At 38.0% G+C, this 20,801-nt stretch overlaps 1 protein-coding gene and 1 long non-coding RNA gene across 2 annotated transcripts; one reads left to right on the top strand and one right to left on the bottom strand.

The window, feature by feature from the left end:
- The first annotated feature begins 3,570 nt into the window (after window positions 1-3,570).
- On the top strand, window positions 3,571-5,151 carry LOC149987953 (uncharacterized). The gene is made up of 2 exons (XR_016506106.1): window positions 3,571-3,709; window positions 4,337-5,151. It is a non-coding gene; the product is annotated as an uncharacterized LOC149987953 (long non-coding RNA).
- A 1,686-nt stretch (window positions 5,152-6,837) lies between these two features.
- Window positions 6,838-10,413, bottom strand: LOC112290436 (putative xyloglucan galactosyltransferase GT19). Its single transcript, XM_024536650.3, has one exon. It carries the CDS (start codon window positions 9,241-9,243, stop codon window positions 7,045-7,047), a length of 2,199 nt encoding a protein of 732 aa, XP_024392418.1. The 5' UTR covers window positions 9,244-10,413; the 3' UTR covers window positions 6,838-7,044.
- Between the last annotated feature and the right edge of the window lie 10,388 nt (window positions 10,414-20,801).

Raw genomic sequence — 20,801 nt, 5'->3', positions numbered from 1 at the left:
TTAACCTATTGTTAACTCTCTCTTAAACATATCTATATTAATTTATTATCTCATTTATTTTAATTTGACTCATTTATGCCTCTACAAAGTAAATAGAAGTTCCATCTATAAAAGGCAGTATTAAAACTAAAAGCAAAGTTGTTATTAGTTCCATAAAAGCAAAGTCATCATTAGTTCCATAATTAGAGTCATCTTTGAATGTATTGGATAATTGTAGGCTTTCTACGAGGTGGCTTCATTTAGTCCGCCATCAAGTTTTTGAGGATCTTTGCTATGATGTTGTTTCTTTTGCGATTTAGAACAATTGATTTACCAATGGCCTAGGTCATGACAATTATAGCACTTTGATCTTGCTTTTAGGTCTTTAATATAAGTAATATCTTTTTGCCATTGTTCTTTCTTGTTAAGAGGTTGTAATGATACAACTGTGGATTGCATAAAGAATGCATAGTCATTCTCAATGTTGTTTCTACCTTGTGATTGAATCATGCTTTTGTATCTAAAAATACGTTTTTCTAAGCTGTCAATAGTTTGAAAGACTTCAAGTATGTTTGACCATGTAGCTATAATGTTGTTATAACTTGGTGGTAAGCTATATAAGATTTTATAAATAATCATTTTTTCTGGGACAGTGTAATTAAGATCAGCAAGAATAGGTGTCATTTCAGTAATATTTTGTATATGAGTTGAAATATCATCTATTTGTTGCATTTGATATTAGAAAAACTATCTTTTGAAGATTGAAAACACTTTTTGGAGTACAATTTCGTCCACATGGCAACCGCGGTTGAACAACTAGTCAACTTTCTGAGCATTCGCATTTTTCTCATCCCAAGTATCAAGTAAAACTTGGTCGTCAAGAGTGGGTCAATGACAGGTGGCTTTTTAAGTCCATGAACGACTTGTAAAACCTTCTTTGCTTCGAAAATGATTTCCATGAGGAGAGCTGAGTTCCATCGAACATCTTGATCGGGATTTTATCATGTTTATCCATGATGTAGCAATGACCAAGAGAAAACAGAGAAACAGAATGAAGAGAACACCGAGAAAGCAGAAACAGAGAGAAACTACTAAAAACAGAAAGATTCAAGAAATCAAAATTGTATTCGAATTATAAAACACGGAAAAAAAATTAAAAAATGAGAGTGTTACAGGTTAGAGTATAGAACCTAGTTTGATAACGTTGTAATTTCAGTTGTATAGAGTACTTTTGAAAAGAATAATAGAATCAGCGTTTGATAATAGTACTGCGTTGATAGCATTATATATTTCGTGATAATAGTTCGTCTTAGTAGACAATAACGTGATACTAGTTTGTTGAGCTAAGAAGACAGTAATCAAGAACAGAAATCTTTGATGTAGTAAGCACTGATATAATCAACTCTGCATAAAATATAAACAAGAAGATATATACAGCGCAGCGTACGTGCGGGTGTGGATCCATAACCTAAAATTTGGTATACGTTCTCTACAAGTATACACACACAGTGAAGTGGCAAACTCCTCTTTATTCAATTATACACAATTCTATAGTGTAATCAGAGCCTAATACTTTACGTATTCTCTCTCATTCTGTAACACTCTCTAATCGCACCTCTATCGAACTAACTCTTGAGCACAGTGAATACTAGCTTATAGACAGGTGAAGCCCTAGGTAGAACGAATGAATAAAATGTAGAATGTGTTTGGATGATTTCATCCAACACGGCTCCCAACTCCAGCGTCAATACTAACAACACGAACATGTGCTTGCCGCACAAGAACAACGCCGCCTCCGCAGCACCACAAGGAGTCATACCTCCGGCAATCCACAAAACATCCAGCCACAGGAGAAACTCAAAGGTTACGTAACTCCTCAATCTGACACCGCGAGGGAAGAAAGAACCAACAAAACCAAGGCCGTTGACCACCGCTAAACACACGATCACCCAGAACGCCAGGACCCAACCTCGTCGAAGACCAGCAACACAGCAAAACCACAAAAAACCAAAGGAAAAATCTTGAACAGCACCATCCACCGCCTCAAGTCAACGATGTGATCTGACACCGGAACTACAACTCGCTGGATGCCAAGGCAACGAGGCACCACCGCTCCACAACGCACCTTTGGCACTTCTGAACTTGGAACTGTAAGAGGGAACAAGAAGAACAACCAAAGAACCGCAACACAACAGCAGCCCAAAAACCAAGAGAATCAACCTAGCTCCAGCCGTAGCACCGCACTGCAGAAGAAAAAAACTAGTGGACCAAGCTGCAGGCACCGCAATTTGTGAAGCTTCCACACCAAAAAAAATTAGAGAGAAGGAGGACTGAGGCTGGGGCTCCGAACTACGCCTGACTCCGGGAACTCCTCCCTGAAATTCCGGAAAACAGCCTCCCTGGGTTTCCTGATAAATAGGACTCGTCTCCCTCCTTTTTCTTTTCTTTTTATTTTTTTTCATTTCTTTTTCTCTTTTCTTTTCGCTACTTGTTATTTTTTTTCCTACTACATATTTTTTTCTTTTTTTTTAATTGGTTCACACTAAGGATTTATCCTAAGATTCTTAACCTAATTAAAAATTCAATGACAATCAAAACTATAACTACTAGACCAATTCTTAATATTAGCTAAATTGATGAAATATGTATAATCCTCTTCAAATCCTTCTTAGAAATCCTACAAAAGATTGTATTTTCATAGCTAACATTCTAATTTTTTATTTGTCTACAAATTTCTACACTACTCACCACATATTGTGATTTTGAGCATAATAATTGCATTTTTTTTGTACTAAATACGCAAGTGAGTCAATTTTGTGACTCACATCCATGTTAGCCACTCAAAGTCAGCCATTGTTTTATAATTTGATTCATGCCAAGTAGTGTCATCACTTCTATGTAGTAGGAGTTGTCAATTCTCACCACAACCTTTGTTTGTCCATCAAACACCACACCACACTTGCACCCCCTTGCATCAATACATCATTGCAATAGGAAGGAACATAGTGAGATTGTCTCTCTTATATGAGTCATATCAAAAGTCACTTGCTTTAGCATTGGAGGAAATCCAACTAAGAATCTGTACTCCAATCTCTACAACCACTCTTTAGGAAACAAGAGGAGGGAGGGGGAATGGGGTTGAGATGAAGAAAGCTCTCGGAGGGATCTAGGGCTAGGAACAAGGGGGATTGAAATGTGAGCCATAACTATAATAATGGTTTTTGGAGATGATCCATTTTTATAATAATGGTTACAATAAAGGTAAATTAGTAAATAGGAGGATCACTTTAACATTTCCCTATATATATTATTATACTTTGTAAATCTCAATCAAAAGAGAATAAAAAAATTTGAAAAAAGTAAAAATAAAAACCGCCTTGACAATGTTCATTTTCACAGAGCCAAGAGAAGGCGACGTCATGGACGGAAACCTATGGATGAAGACCTCACGGACGGAAAAGATGGATGAAAACGCAAGGTTTAACTTTTCGACCCAGCGGACACCACCTGGTACCACTCACAGAGACCACTATGTAGGAAAAGGTGCGATCACTCGATGCGCTTCGATGTTTCGGTGCATCGCCTAACACCCATCACCACTCTTAGCAACGCTCATCGACCGATTTGAATACAGTCCCTCACTGCGAAGAATTCTTAATTCGAACTCTTCCTTGAGTTGATGTGATATTTTGCGTCTCTCCCGTTAGCTCCATGCATTGGTCGTCGCCAGGTTCTGGAGCTGGAGTATCTGAGCATGTGCTTTCATTTGCATTTTTTTTTTTTCTTTTTTTTTTTGGTCCCTTCGCGCAGGTGTGATATGATCGTGGCAAGCCGGAAGAACATAGATTTGCTAGTTTCTGCAGAAACCAATAAAACTACGATGAGCGGTAGGAGTTTTGAGCTGATAGAGTTGTTTGGTAACTTCGGGGACTTTTCTCGCTCTGGCCACGGTGGGAGTTGTGTCATGCGAATGAACTTCTGGGGCGTGAGGAAAACGTTAGCCTGTAGTGTGTTTGATTAATTGAATTGGGTCTCGTAATTGATTGAGCATCCATATCGCACATAGCATGTTAGGGCAGATGGAGTGCATTTGGGGTTTCACAGTTTTATTGGTTTTGAAAGTTTGGACTAGGCTTTAAGCTACAGAATCAAGTGGCTGCGTAGTTGACGTGTGTATGCCCACGGAATAATCATAATTTCAATTCTGAAATAGTGTCAAGATTCTGTAAGCATACAAGTAGTACGCACTGAAAACAAGTCATTTTTCAGTACGAAGTCTGCTTTTGGATGGCTACTTTTATCGAATTTAATTTCCGGTGATTCAGGCTTAGGCTCTATTTTGTTTGGTAATGGGCAGATGTCAAAGTGTTGCATAGTGCACCTGGGATGCTCACGGTGTCGCTTGCGGAATGCGCCGCATGGTATTTGACGGCTGCTGCCCAAACTGCAAATTTCAGGCCATGGCTGCCTCACTTCAGTATGTTTCTTTTCTGGATCTGTTTTTTGTTTAGGATAACCCCAGAACAGAATTTTACAAGTGTTGTTCCTTTTCCTTGATTGGCTCAGGATGATTGTAAGTTCGTTTTGTTTTCTGAATCAATAGCTAGTCATTATTTTGTATGACGATGTCCTGGTATCTTGTGAAGACTTTTCTGAATATTACTGAAGAAGATTCAGAGGTGGAGCAGTAGGGAGCTTCAGTTGAGCCCTAGGTGGTTCTTACTAAAACCATTTTCAAAACTTGCAATTGACATTTCCAGCTGATCGGATTGTGATTGTGACTGGATGCGAAATGTACATTTGTAAGTATTCTGCAATCTTATGAAATCACTGCTCCGCCCGTGGCTCTAGAAACGATGTTTTCTTGGTAGCGCGAGGAACATTCAATCATGCATTTCATCACCATTGTCTTTTGAAGTGGGTGGATTCACAAAGTCCATGATTGTAAGTGCCGGGAGGACTGGAAGTTTCAGGTATACTAGTTTAGGATGATGGTTCACATGGACATGAGACCTGATGTTCTTCATCTCTACATGCTGGATAGTTCCTGTTAAGGTGTTGGATTGATTCTCTGGAAAAATGTCTAAATTTGTGCTTTCAATTCTTTAATCCTACATGAGACACTTGTAGGATGCGTCTAGTAAAAGCGGAGGTAATTATGAAATTTGATTACATTTTACTTGCAACCTCCTCCCAAGTCTCATGTTCGTGTTGATGGGTATATTATATTTGAGCAAAATCTGGCATGAGTTTTATGATGGTCGAGTGGAATTAAATGTTATATTTGGTAGTTTTGTATCTTCAGGATTATGTCTTTGAAATCACATGGTATATAGATAGTTTATGAAGGAGTATATGTTGGAGATTAGTGTGTTTTATCAGCATTTAACTAACCAGTCAAAGTAGAGTCCAGAAGCATAAATTTTACAATCATGATATAATAAAGATATATATATATATACATACATATATACATACATACATAACAGAAAGCTTGGTTTCTACATTGGTTAATACTTAGAGCTATTTACAAATATAAGTTTCTTTTAAGCAAAGAGGTTTTGGTGTGCTGGTTTAGGTTGCAAGGTGGCTACGGTTTACTAAAGTTAGGGAGCTTAAACAGTGAAGGTGCTAGAACATGTCTTGCAGTACTCTGATAGGGTTATTTATTCATGGTGTGTGGTGTGCTCCGAGTCGGGCACAAAATAATGGGATAAGAGGAACGAACTTTGTGGAAAGTTAATTCTTTCCATCACATTGTTTTCGAGACGCTCTTCTTCCTAAAATGCCTGTTATATGCATGTCTTCTTGGTACAGTGTCGTGGTCTCGTCAGTGCGTGTGCTTTCTCTTTAATGTATCAGGATCCCTACTTTGACTCAACAAGGGTAGCACGAAAGAGACTAGACAGACGAGCACCAGAGGGTGACTCAATCGCCTCTCTTTTCTGTGAGTAAGATGCTCGTCGGTTGTGACTCTTTCGTGTGCTGGAGAGCCAAACGGATTCATCAGAAAATTTCGCTCTCCTTTGACTGGTTAGTTAAATTGTGCAGATGAGAGGAAATGGTGTGGTTGAGGGTTGTGGATGCCCTGGAGCTCTCTCTTCTACAGCTGCCGTGTACTCTGTTTTCAGAAAACATCCTTCATCAGTGAGTTGCATTTGAACCAGCTTTACGGTACAGATTGACGATTTTTGTTACTGTTACTAAATCACTGAAGAATAAGCGCAATTTTTTGTAATTGTCTCTTTCAAATCATTTTCAAATGTTCGTCACAACGCCTCTCGCATCTCACAGGTTCACCACTGTTCCAGCTCTCTAAGCTAGCTTTTACCGTTTTGATACTCCAACAGAAACATTTTCTCACACCTGTTCGCTAGTAGTAGTCTCTCATAATTAGTGTAGAACCGTCAAGGGCACATGTTCTGCAGTTTGATCACAGAGAATTGAATATATACTATCGTCTCTGTAGGAATAGAACTGTACAACATATGGTTACAATTCTGTAAAATGTTCCGAATACGAGGTGCGCAGGCTTGTGTCATTATCGATTATGGCATTGTCCAATGTAATCAACATGACAGTTAATGACAGTGAAGGATGGATGATATTCATATTGGTGTTCTTTCAATCTTGAAAGGATTCTACATTGAACAGGTTACAATTTTCCCTTGTCGGAAAATGTGGAGATCACTTGTCACTGGTTTCATGTGTATACTGATCAGATTTCATAGAAAGCTATGCACGACTTATTTGGTTAGCTCCAGTGTCTTAGGATGTTACCCAACTTCTATCCAAGGTGCATCACATAAATTGCAGCGCATCCCTGTTCAGCCAATGCTCTATTGTTGCCCAGTGACAGAAAGAATTCAGGAGGGACCATTGAATGTCACCACCTCCCACTTAATCAGATATTAAAAAATCGTTATCACAATTATGCTCACCTTATCTCTACTCCTACGAGAAACCTCACAATAATCAAGCATGTGTTCCCTACTCTGGTAAGGGGAGAACATGTTCATCGGAACGTTGCGCACAACATTCTTACTAAGACCTAGACAAACCATGTCAAGTGGATGATTTGAACTGTATCGCTTTTTGCGCCATCCCCTCTATGGTCAAATCGAAAGCGTCCCGCATGGACTCTGACAGATCCTTGCTCTTTGGGTGCCTGTATAGCACGTTCGGGATAATTCCGATCAATCGCTCTCGCATTTGCTCCACCTGCTTCGCTGAGTACCCTTCCAGGATTTTCTTCACGTCCGCTTTGCCGTTTTTTATGTCCTCCTCGTCGATGAAGACTGAGAAATTGTCGTAGTCATTGGGCAAATGCCATCGATACTGCGTGAAGGCTGTGTCCTTATGGAAAAACACAGGAATACATCCCGACACGATGGAATCTATCACAGATCGCCGGGTCGCTGTGTCGCCACGGGGCTGTAAACAAAACTTAGCTTGCAACAAACTAGTGTAAATTGGTTGCGGTTCGTGGCTGCACTTAATTTTACCGCAATCCAATCGAGAACACGCACTGCCAGCTTGAGTACACTGCTGGGACAAAATTTCCCGTATGCTAAAGACCAACTGCGGTCGCAGTGCACCTGAAAACGAGAATAGATACTTTCGGGTCGAGGATCGAACCAATTTGATCCACGATTGCAAACTAGCGCTCGTGGACGGGTGGAATCCTACGGGGTATGGGACGGCCATCTCATCGCCCCTCCATGACCTCCGCTCCAGCAGCATGGCTGTAGTATTCTCCATCTCTGGATTGCTGAATAAGGAAGTGCCCCACCAAGTCACTGCCGTCAACGGTCTACAGAAATCCCAAGCTGTCCGCCCAGCTATGAGAAAATGGTCGTGGCCTCCATGTCGCCTCCATGTCTGCGTAGCATTCGCCTCTAACCATTCCACAAGTTCTCGGCCTTGTTGCAGACGTCTCTTGCCATCTGTGTAGAGGTAAGGCAGTGCTTCCAGGCCAGAGAAGAAGGGGATGAAGAACAAGTCCGCCTCTCCGGGATTCGACGTCCTACAGGTGTAAGTCCGCATTCGCTCATAGAAGATCACCTCCAGCATGTAGGCATCGGTGCCGTACCAATCCTTACGGAAATTATTATTGGTTGTATTCACCGCGATGCCAAACCCATAATTCTGATGATGAGCGCAGAAGTTGAGCCAAGGAACAAGTTTTCCGCTGCAGTTCTTAAGGATGTCTATGTTCATTGAGGGTGGCAAATCGTATGTGTATACGCGGCGACCATCGCAAGATATAGTAACCTCCCTTCCGTGCTTCTTCAATTGTGGTTCAGGTTCCACTTTCTGTTCCTGCTCCGATTGCTTGGATTGAAAAATTCCGTGTCCATGTTCGGCTCCCAGTTCCTTGGAATATTTAATTTTAGGTTTCGAACCCTCTTGATGTTCCTCTGGAAAACCCGCTTGCTTATGTTCGGCAGATCTAGAATCCAGTTTCACCTGTTGTTCATGCTCGTCGTCGACTCGTTGCTGATGCTTAACTTCAGCGTGCTGATCTTGCACATCTTCCAGATGTTGCTCAAGCTCATCTTCAGCCTGTTGACCTTGCCCATCTTCCACCCGTTGCTCATGCTCGTCATCCACCTGCTTCTCATGCTCGTCTTCCATCTGCTTCTCATGCTCGTCTTCCATCTGCTTCTCATGCTCGTCTTCCACCTGCTTCTCATGCTCGTCTTCCACCTGCTTCTCATGCTCGTCTTCCACCTGCTTCTCATGCTCGTCTTCCACTCGTTGCTTGTTCTTAACTTCAGCGTGCCGACCATGCACATCTTCCAGATGTTGCTCAAGCTCATCTTCAGCCTGCTGAGCATGCCTATTTTCCGCCCGTTGCTCATGCTTGTCTTCCGCATGCTGATCCTGCTCCTCATCCTCCTGCCCAGATCGAAGCGCTCCTTCTTCCTGTTCCACTTCCCGTCGTTCCGAACGAGTAGCTTCTGAATCCCCTTGCACTTGTTCCTTCATCTCATTTTCCAGAAGCTTAGATTGATCCGCTTCTGTTTTCGTTTCCTGGGCTACCTCAACCGCTGGAATGGATTGCGTATTCAGCTGTAAAGATTCACCGACGGCCATCGAGGCAATTGATTCGGGAGTGGAAGGAGCAGAGGGCATTGGCCGACACATCACTGTTATCAAAATGAGGAGAACAGTCACGGAACAGCACACGTGCATGAATTTGCATCTTGGCTTTCTCATGTGGTGCTGTTTTGAATACTTCCGAGAGAGCAACGAATACATCTTTGGTAATTCCTAAACTCGCGGAAGGCGAGTGCACTGAACAATTCAGTTGAACCCTTTCGTCAATCCTAATTATCTTCCGACCGATCACATCTAGGGCGATCACCTCGTAGAACCTAACACTAGCCCCCGAAGGCACATGCACTTTACAACCTAGATGTCTCTGAGTTCGAACAGGTGAAAGTGGATTCTAGATCTGCCGAACATGGTGTTTATGCACCTTGACGTTTCTTATGACCTATGAAACCTGCATAAACACGATAAGCCTTTCGCCTCAGTTGTAATTCTGCGCCGAACAGCTGTACACGCTCAGAGGCGCATAAGAAGTCCTGAATTTGGTTTATCTGCCACAGCTTCAAATCTACCAACAACCTTCTAGATTCAATTAGACTCCAAATCCGACTCACGGTCTGCATCCTCGTGCACGAACGGAATGAAATCACAGCCACGATAGCAACATCACCTCCGGCAGTTCCGTCTTGAGTCACCTAGCTACCACCCCTCAAACACACCTCGACGCACGCTTCGTTGTTCAGCCAAACCTACCCATCAGAGCCCGCGATCAGAACCAAGGGGAAAATAAAAATCCACGCCGCGTGGACCTTTCCCGTTTAGAAGCCACTTTCACATGAACAGGGAGGAAAAACAGTAAGGTTACCGTCACTACAGTGAGAACTAGGGCAAACTCGAGAGGACTGGGGGGGGCAGACAAGAAGCAGAGAGAGGGAGAGAGCGCGATGGGAATAAGTGTTCCAGACAACGAGTGAAATGGGTAGCAGAGAATTATTTGCGGAAGTTGACTGACGCGCAAAGCTGCGAGAGCGTGGCGCCTTACGTCACGAAACGAAGCAGCAGAGCAGGGGAGGGTATGAGGATATGATGACCACCCAGCAGCTGCATGGGTGGGAGTGCCTGTTTACTGCTCTGAGAGCAGGGACAGCTCTGCTCCACGCAGTGGAGCACCAGAGAATGATAGAGCAGGCCGACCGAGCAGCACGGAGGGGCAACCTGCATCAACCTGCATCAACCTGAATCGACCTTCGATGCACACCTCCAATCTGCCCCAAGGTCAGAAAGCGCTGGGGACACAGCTAGAGATGGTGAGAAACTATCTCGGGAGCATACACCAATGCCCACAGACAAGCGAAGCTGTATGCCTACATTATCGCCATCTGCGGCACTGCCTCTGTAATTATCTGCGTATCATGCTTTCTTCACTTATGAAGAACCTCACTGCTAGCTTCCTTTCGGTGCACACGAGGAATTACAGTGCTATACAATAACATCGATCCAGATGAATTCATTCATCCACCCAACATTCATTCATCTATCCAAAACACGAGGTTACGTAGAGGATCAAAACAGGATACTAAAGCTTGTTTTTAGCACCGAGTTGGAGGATATTGTCAATAGGATGACCTAAAGATAACTCTTTGAGCAAATGGTGTAATGAAGGCATTTTTCGATCGATTTTAGGGGTTGTAAGAAGATACTATTTAAAAATGGTGATGTAGGTCCTGGTCCAAGGAGCATTCCAGAATGGCTATTGTGGTAGCATTTTTTTTTTGCATAAAAGTGGTGGGAGAGCATAACTAGGAAATCTAAGACTAGTAATTCTGTTAAATTCTACTTGTGAGATATGTGTTGGGGCACTTCAAATACAATTACAACCAGTAATAATGAAGATCATTAACATTGATCAAACATTACTCCTAAACATGAGATTTGTTTTAGATAAAGTATTAGACACCTGGGAAACAATCCAATAAAACAAGATCTCAAAACAAACTCAATTTTGTTTGGAACTCTATTTTCCTATAACATGTAATTAGATATTGTGATCTTTTATCTTTTCAAAAAAATAAAAATTGGAAATTTATCACATGCTTATTGTTATGATCAAAATGCAACTAATGCAATGGTTTGTGTATATGCCTAGATATGTATATATATATATATATAGAGAGAGAGAGAGAGAGAGAGAGAGAGAGAGAGGATAGTTGATTTTATTTATTTTTTTAATAAAACTGAATTTATTAAATTATGTATATATACATGAAAATTTTAGGATTATTATGAAAAAAAAATGAAAGAAAAAAGAGTCACTTTTCTAAAATATTCATGTAATAGAATGGATTCTTTGGTCCCTACACACAACCACATCAACATTCCAATAAGTAGTATGTGGTGAAACAACTACTGGAACATTCTTTCATCTACCAGAGCATCTTCACGTGGAGGTGTTTTATTGCATCAAATCTGATCCCATGTGAAAAGAATAGAGAAAGTGAACAAATAGACAAAATAAGATATGGGAATAGTCACTTCAATTCTGTTTTCTTTATATTACTATCTGATGTTACTAAAATCATAAGTATATTACTAACTGATGTATACATTAAACTGGCATCACAAGTACAAAGGATCATGCAAAGTGTGGTTCAACATCACTCCCAGGGGACCCTTCACTATCTCTAAATGCCCTCCTTGATGCTAATTGTATCCCCCAATCATCCCTTCGAACTTCTTACTAAGTGCCTTCAACCACTGTTCCATTCAAAACATCACTTCATGGCTTTCTGTTGAATAGTTCTGAGGTTCAGAAATAACTCCCTGTGCATTTAATATGGAAGAAAGCCAAAACAATGGTAACCCAACAGTTTCATCAAAATTACACACAGGATTGTTGTTTATACTTTTTGGCCCTCAATAACTCGACCTAAATAATGCCAAAGAGCAATATAGAGGCTGCATCATGAAAATCATATGCATGTTCCACCAAGAGCAAGTGCAAGAAAAATCATAAACCCCTCCCAAAAAGAAATGAATCCACGGCCAGCTTTGAATACGATGCTGCCGTTCTCTTGCAGTAATTAGAGGTATTGAATGCGAAGCCAGAGCTTTGCTTAATTGCTGATGAGTGGGTCCTGGAGTCTGTGAGGGATCCTGTCTATGCCGTCACTCTGACCTAGACCAGAGAGGAGCTAAGGTTCCTCAATCGAGCCCACCTGTCACACTTTCTGACCGCGAATATTATAACTTGCAGCACCTCGGAGCTCCAGGATCGGTGGGTTGCAAATTGACGCCCATGCCACGCTCGAATAATGCCGAGTAAATGTGGACGGAGGGGGGAGTGGGGGGGGGGGGGAGAGAGATTTATGCTTCTCCGCACTATTCCTTCATGCCCATCTGTCGAAGCCGATAACCCGCGACCAGAAGTTGAGGAGCAGGAACTACAAATCTGAGACTCAAATGTTTCTCAGTATAGACGAATTAGGGAGAGAGAGAGAGAGATGCGTTCGGTGATCCTCAAAGATGCGTCTCATGCAAATAAATCGACACTGTTTCGCCTGAAAGCACGACGCCGCAGCACAGAAACTTAGCGTAGAAACGCTTTTGGTTTTGATCCTGATCCGTCATCGCAGGCTGAGGACGAATTGCTTTACCATATTTTTCCCCTAATTGTGTGGCTCTCTCTCCCTTTTTATCAATACACAGTAAACAACGCGTTGTTTTCTATAAAAAAATTATTGAAAAATCGCACGTCAATTTTTTTTAATATGACACAACCGCCCCCTCTTAAATTAGGGAGTATTTCTTTTTCGGGTTGGTATTGCCATCATCTCTGTTCCTGTCCTTCCCATTCTTGAGTTCTCTTGGATTTTTAATGTTCTTTTTCGGTTATAACTGTGTTTGATTTTTTTAGTCTGTTTTAGAATTTAAAGTCTTGGATTGACATTTATTGGAAACACACTTTTTATTTCAATAATAATGGGAAAGGAAACATTGATGCCTAAATGTGAAAATGAATCTCGAAAGAAAAGGAAACTCTTGAAGGAAAAAAAATAAAAGAACTTCTGGTGGTGACACTTTATAAAGATTAGTATGGTGGAGATATGCTTAAAACACTTTGATATCTATAAAAGATCAAAGGCTAAAGCTTCAAACACACCTTAAATTGCTACATGCACATCCATTTTATCAATACACACCTCCAAAAACTTTGATTTGGGTAATCCAAATTCCTTCTTTCTTGTCTTGAACAAGAAAAGAGAGGAGTAAAACTTGTGCTAAGGCAAGGAAGAAGGGGAGAGGGGACTAAGACTTGTGCCATAACAAAGAAGGGATCTGAATCAACCAATCAAAGGTCATGGGTGTGTATACAGACATAATAGATGTGTGTACAATAATGCTTGTAGCATGAGCTTAAGATCAAAATGCCAAACTTGTAAATTTTTAGAAACAAAAAGAAGCAAATATACATTCATAATATTTACAACATATACAATATACAATTTTTAAAAATTATACTACAATATACATAAGTATGTTGTCTTGTATTATTATTTTTTTAATTGAAAAAAATGATATTTCACATTTATATATATATATATATATATATATATATTTGAATTATAGAAAAATAAATTTAGCTTATTTTTGTGCAAATAAAAAAAATTAAAATTTATTAAGTATCTAATATTATAAATTATCTCAATTAAAATGTTAAAAATATAATTAACATAAATGAATTAAAAATGATGTAGTAATTATAATTTAAAAAATTCATAATATTTGGTTTGTTATTTTTCTTTGTTTAGTATATTTTTGAGTTTTTTGTAAAAAAATTATACTTTCTTAAGTTTTATTTTAATTACATATCTTATTTTAATATCAACTACATGTTAGATATCCATTTTAAAATTTAATTTTATCATTATAAATATTTAATTTTAATTGCTTACTTTTTAATATTTTTTTAAAGTATATATAATATTTATATATATATATATATATATATATATATATATATATACTATTTTTTTAACAATTCTTCAAGAACAACCAAAAAATAAGCTTCAGTTTTCAATGGTTCAACTTTGTTGAGCTTATCAATGGATGCCTCAACTTCCTAAATAATAGACTCTTCACTTGAGAGTTTTGTTACAAATGCATCAATCTCTTTTTCAATAGAATAGGGCTCTATTGACCTCACAAGCTTCTCTAGAATAGCATCTTCTATTCATAGGACTTCCTTTCCTTCAATAATTGGATTTTTTTCCATAGTAATAACTCTATTATCATAGACAAATGTATTTATTCCAATAATTACCTATATGATTAAGTAGAAGTAGATGAAAATAAATTGATTTCATAATATCTTTTGAAAAAGCTTTTTAGAAGCTTCATAGATGCTCCTTTGATTTTATACATGTTTATAATTAATTGACAAGTTAAAAATTTGGTCAACAAGTTAGATACGTATCACATGTGTTAATAGCTTGTAAAACAAGCTAATTATATGGTCCGCATATAACTTGTCTTGAAAGTTAAGACATGTGTCTAACAAAGTCATGACGTGCTCGAAGAAGACATAAATATGCTTCTCCTTTTGAAACATATAGGCGTCCTTCAAAATAGAGAAGTTTGTTCTTGAACTTGAACTTCGAAATATCATGAGACTTAAAAGAAAGACTCTTGATATCATGAATAAGAGGATCAGAAGACATACTTAATTGGATTTGTTTGATAAAGGTTGAATCAACAATCAATGTTGATTTTATTGCTCGAAGATGAAAATCCTTGGATTTCAAGAGAATTATTCTTTGTTGATCAAAAGATGCATCTCCTTCTTTTGGTCAAAGATAAGAATGTCTAAAAAGGGCGTCTAATAGATCTTTTTATTTTTTGGATGGATAAATAATCTTGAAATTGAATCTGAATAAAGATATACTCTAATGGACTTCACAACAATTCAAAATACATGCTAACATGAAGTACTCGAGGTTCTTATGATCCATATACATGGTAACTAGACTTGAAGTACATTTTAGATAATGATGTCATTCTTGAAATGAATCTACAATCATAAGGAGATTTTTATCATGGATCTCATAATTAATTTTGACTGTTGAAAATTTCTTGGAATGAAAAGCCAATAAGTGGATTTTATCATATATTCCTATTTGTGACAACAAAGCACCCATAGCAAAGTCTAACACATCTGTTTCCATAAAAAATGGCTTGAAAAAGTCAACCCAATACAAGATTGGTGCAGAAGTAAATTTCTTCTTTAAAGCATTAAATGATGCTTTTGCTTCTTTATTCCACTCAAGTTTGTCTTTACAAGTCAAACATATAAGTAGGGCTACAACTTGAAAAAAGTTCTTGATGAAGATTCAATAGTAAATAGCAGAGCCTAAAAAATATTGTACATCTTGTGCTGTTCTTGGAATCTTCCAATCTATAATAGTTTGGACCTTCTAAGGATCCATCATAAGGCCTTTGTTGGAAATAATGTATCTTAAAAATTCAACTTGAGTAGTGTGGAGTACACACTTTTTCAACTTGACATATAATCTTATATCTTTAAGATTTTGTAACACACAACAAACATGAAGTTCATGTTTTTCTGTATTCTTAGAATAGATTAGAATATCGTCTAAATAGCAAACAATAAAATCATCAAGAAACTTACAAAAAATATCATTCATAAAATATTGAAAAGCAGTCGGTACATTCATGAATCCAAAAGGCATGACATTATTTTCAAAATATCCATACCTAGTTCAAAAATTAGTCTTCTATTCATCTCCTTCTTTGATACAAATTAAGTTGTATGCTCTTCGTAGATCTATTTTGGTATAGATCTTTGCTTGATTGAGTTAGTCAAGAAGTCCTGAAATCAAAGGCAAAGGATACCTATTCTTGATGGTGATCTTATTGAGTCCTTGATAATTTACACACATCCGCAAAGATCTGTCTTTCTTCTTCACAAATAAAATAGGAGCTCCGATTGGAGATTTAGAATGGTGCATGAAGTTCTTTGCCAAATTTTCATCAATGTATTCCTTTGATGTTGCCAATTCATTGTGTGATAAGCTATAGATTGATCCAAATGGTGGTTGAACTCTTTCTTGTAAATCAATTGAATAAACATAAGGTCGATGCTCTGAAAGAATATCTGCACTTTTCTTTTTAAAAATATCTTAGAATTCTTCATATTAGCTAAGAATACCATTTGAAGTTTTTTCACCATTAGAAATAGGCATAGCATATATAGCAAAAAATGATCCTTCTTTTGCAGCATACATGGAAGCTTCCGCACCTACAAGTAAAGATTTGGAAGTACTAGACTTTTGTACTTCTACTTTGCTAACTCGATCTTCGATTATACTACCAGAAAAGTTAAGGTTACAAGAAATCTAATCTATTTGAGGATTATATTTTTCTAGCTATAATAATTCTAAAATAACCGGATTAGAGCGAGATCTTATTACATTAAATACTACTATACTTTTATGATCTTTAATTGTTACATCTAAAGGAACAGTCTCATGGATAATATTTCTAGAAGACAACAAACGACCATCTATGACTTTTACATGTATGGATTTAATTTTTTTGACTAAAGGTATTTTTTGATTTTTGACAAAATCTTTGTCTATAAAACAAGCTGAAGCTTCTGAATCTAATAAGACAAGGACTTTGTGATTTTTAGGTCTTAAATGGATATCTATTGTAAAACAAGATGAGGGATCTAAGGAGAGAATAGGACCTTTACTAGGTGTTACATATGATTCCAGCCGCACGGTCCCTATTATAGTTAAAGAAACTTGTTTTTCGATACATTATCTTATTTGATAATTGTGCTCCTTATTATGTAATTGCGTTGCTTCTTTCGACAATGTTGAGTAGTGTGCTTAGCTTTTCCATAGTATAAATATAAACCCTCTTAGCGATGTCAAGTCTTTTCCTACTCTATGAGAGTTTTAAAACGTATTGTATCAATTTATATTGGTTCCAGCTTTGATGAATACATTTTAAAAAACTTAAAACTACTGTCATTACTTGATTTATTTCTCTCCAGCCAAGTCTTTGTTTTTAACACCTTTCAAATAATTATTTATTATTTGTAATGGCTTAAGCAATAAATTATTTCAAAGATTTTATTTTTGGCATTGTTAATAATTAATCTTTGACACTATCCTTTCATCCATATCAAAATTGATTGATAAGTGCTTTGTCATTTAAGTTCACATCGAAAGTAAGGTTTTGGAATTCAGTAGCATATATGGTAGCTGATCGTGATCCTTCTTCTAAAGATAAGAGTTTGAACTCAACTACTTGTTCTTGATCACTTTTTCCGAATGTGGGCGTAAACACTTATAGGAATGAATTCAAATCATAAAAAAATCATAAATCTCTTTCTATTAAAGATGCAAATCATGAGTGAACATGTCACGGCCATAATCATGTAAGCTAATAATTACATATAGAAATAGGTAGAAGTAAGTAAAAGTAGATAAAAGTAAGTTAATTCTATAATGTTTAATATAAAAGCTTCCTAGAAACTTCCTAGACGTTGCTTTGACTTCATAGGTGTCTTTAATTGACTTTTTGGATTAAAAACATGGTCAACAAGTTGGCCATGTGCCACACATGTTGTTAACTTGAAGATCAAGCTAACTATGTGGCCCACACGTAGAAAAACTTGCCTTGTAAGTCAAGGCATGTGTCCTACAAAGTCAACACATATTGGAGGTCCTATAAAACGTCGCCACGTAGCCCCTAGTTAGATAGTATATATAGAGACAAGAGTGAAGGCTTCTTCACTCTTGTCAACTCCTTTCTTGCTTCTAGTCCAAGTTCAAGAGTCTTTAGTTTCTTGTCTTGTGGCAATAGCCATTCCAGTTTCCTTTTAATATACCTACTTGTTTATATTTTGACTTATTATATTGAGATAGCCTTTTTGTGTATATTTTCCCTCATCGAGTCTTTGTCCTTGACAGATTGACAAGAGTACACTTACAATATCAGAGCTTTGTTTTTCTTGAGTGAGAGTGGATTACCCCTTTCTCTTGACAAGACATAAGCGTATTAGAAGTTTGCGGATTACCCACTTCTAAACTGATATTGTTCTTAGTATCTTCTTTGTTATCAAGTCTTTCTTTTCTTTTCTCTTGAGCAGCATCAAACAAATTTTTCTTCTTAGTGTCATTATGGCAGAGCTTGTTGAAATGAAGAGTGCAATGGCACAAATACAAGAGAAAATGAGGGAGTTAATGCTTGCGATGCATCAACTCAATTCACCAAAACATGAAAGAACAAGAATAGCAGAAAGTGGGGATATAGAGATGATCGGAGCTGCTTCAACATCTACAACAAATCACGTTCCTTCTCCAATTGTACAACACCCTGTAAGCACTAGAGAACCAAGAATTGCCTTACCCGAGAAATTTGATGGTACAAGATCAAAGTTTCGAGGGTTCATCAATCAAGTACAATTGGCAATTGAACTTCAACCGCAAAGCTATCCAACTCCAAGATCACAAGTCAGATTTATTGGCACTCTACTTTCTGGTTCTGCATTATCATGGTTTTCGTCTTTTCTTGAACAATGAAATCTAATATTGGACAATTTGGAAGCTTTTTTGGCGGAGTTTTGATCTATGTATGGTGAACACGATGCAACTCGTGTTGCAACAAATAAGATCCGAATTTTGCGACAAGGAAATCGCTCAGTAACAGTGTATGCTTCACAATTTTGATAACTTGCAATTGACATCAAGTGGGATGATGCTGCACTCATTAGTCAATTTCTTTATGGATTGCAATACGAAGTAAAGAAATTGATGCTCAACTTACCTGATCCTCAAACTTTGAGTCAAGCAATCGATTTTGCGGTAAAATGTGATAATCGACTTTTCAAATTTTGATCCGAGAATCATTCACGGGAACCTCAACGTTATTACTCAATGGCAACATCAACATCTTTGCCAAACGTACATTCGGAAGTAGAAGACATGCAAATTGACGCAGTACGTTTTAAACCCCTAACTGAGCAAGAAAAGATTTGTCGTCGTCAAGAAGGATTATGTTTATATTGCGGAGAACCTAAGCACACTGCTCAACATTGTCCAAAGAAACGACACAACTATAAAATGAGGGGTACGACGGTCAAAGAAAACAACATGTCGGAAAATGGATTCGTCAAGCTACAATAGGGACCATGCAGCTGGAACCTTCTACAATTCCTAATGAAGGTCCTATCCTCTCCTCAGAACCCTCTCTTTGTTTTATAATAGACTTATATTTACGACCTAAGAATTACAAAGCCTCTGCTTTATTAGATTCGGGAGCCTCAGCATGTTTTTTAGATGAACATTTGTTAAAAGTCGTAAAATACCTTTTGTACAGAAACCTAAACCAGTACATGTAGAAGTCATAGATGGTCGTCCCTTGTCTTCTGGAGATGTCACTCATGAAACTCATCCTATAAAAGTAACAATAGACGGTCATGATAGCTACATAGCTTTTAACATAATTAAATCCCCGTCCAATGCAGTTATTTTAGGTTTATCATGGCTAGAAAAATATAACCCTCGAATAGATTTGAATTCACGTAAACTTGACTTTTCCCAGAGCGTTATTAATACTTCTACCAACCAAGTAAAAAATTATAAGTCTAGTATATTAAAACCCGTACTGATAGGTGCAAAAGCATTTATACACGCAGCAAAAGAAGGATCAACTTTTGCTATTTATGCTGCACCTATTTCTGAAAACGTAAAGACTTCAAGTGGCATTCCAAGTCAATATCAGGAGTATCAAGACGTTTTTGAGAAAAAGAATGCAGATATTCTTCCTGAGCATCGTCCATATGATTGTTCAATCGACCTCAAGGAAGGAACTCAGCCACCATTTGGACCAATTTACAGTTTATCGCAAGATGAGATGGCTGAACTCAAGACATATATTGACGAGAATTTAGCGAAGAATTTCATACTGTTAGGGACATAGTCCTTAGACCTTTCTAGAGACAAGTTTCTAGAACCTTCTAGAAAGAAGTCTCTAGAAACTTCCAGAAGATTCCTTGAATATTCTCTTGGAATATTCTTCAAAGATTCCCTAAAGATTCTTTGAAGATTCCCTAAAGATTCCCTTAGAAGGATCTAGAAGATTCTTAGAATATTCTAGTAGATTCTAGGAAGTTACTTGAGAAACTTCCTAGCTCTAAGGTAGTTGCTCGAGAAGCTTCATAGTTCTTGGGAAGCTTCTTGATGCACTTCTTTAGAACCATAGGCCAGTAGTATATATAGGAGTCGAGGTTGAAGAGTTCTTCAGTCTCGACAACGCATCTCTTGAAGCTCTAGCTTAATTCTCTTGGCGTTGCTCTTGTACTCATTTGATAATCTAGTTCTTGTCATTTCTTCTTGAACTTCTTGTTTAGATTTCTTGTTTGTATTTTTGGTCCGTGACAGTTTGTCGAGACTATCTTTATCTTAATATCAGAGTTGAATCCTTCTTGTTTGAGAGCGGATTACCCCTCTTCTTGAAGGTATTCTAGTGCTTTAGGGGTTGCGGATTACCTTCCTCTAAACTGATATTTTCTCAATCACAATATCAGAGCTTAGTTCTTTAAGGCAGAGAGTGGACTACCCCTTTCCTTGCAGATACTTGAGCGTTCTAAGGGTTGCGGATTACCCTCTCTTGGACTGATATTAATTCCTTCTTTTTGTTTAGCATAGGTAGTAGAAAAAACTGTTAACATCGAT

Source organism: Physcomitrium patens, chromosome 13 (assembly GCF_059467195.1).
Source record: "Physcomitrium patens ecotype Gransden chromosome 13, ASM5946719v1, whole genome shotgun sequence".
In the NCBI taxonomy this organism is placed as follows: Eukaryota; Viridiplantae; Streptophyta; class Bryopsida; order Funariales; family Funariaceae; genus Physcomitrium; species Physcomitrium patens.
This window is presented reverse-complemented; position numbering and strand designations above follow the sequence as displayed.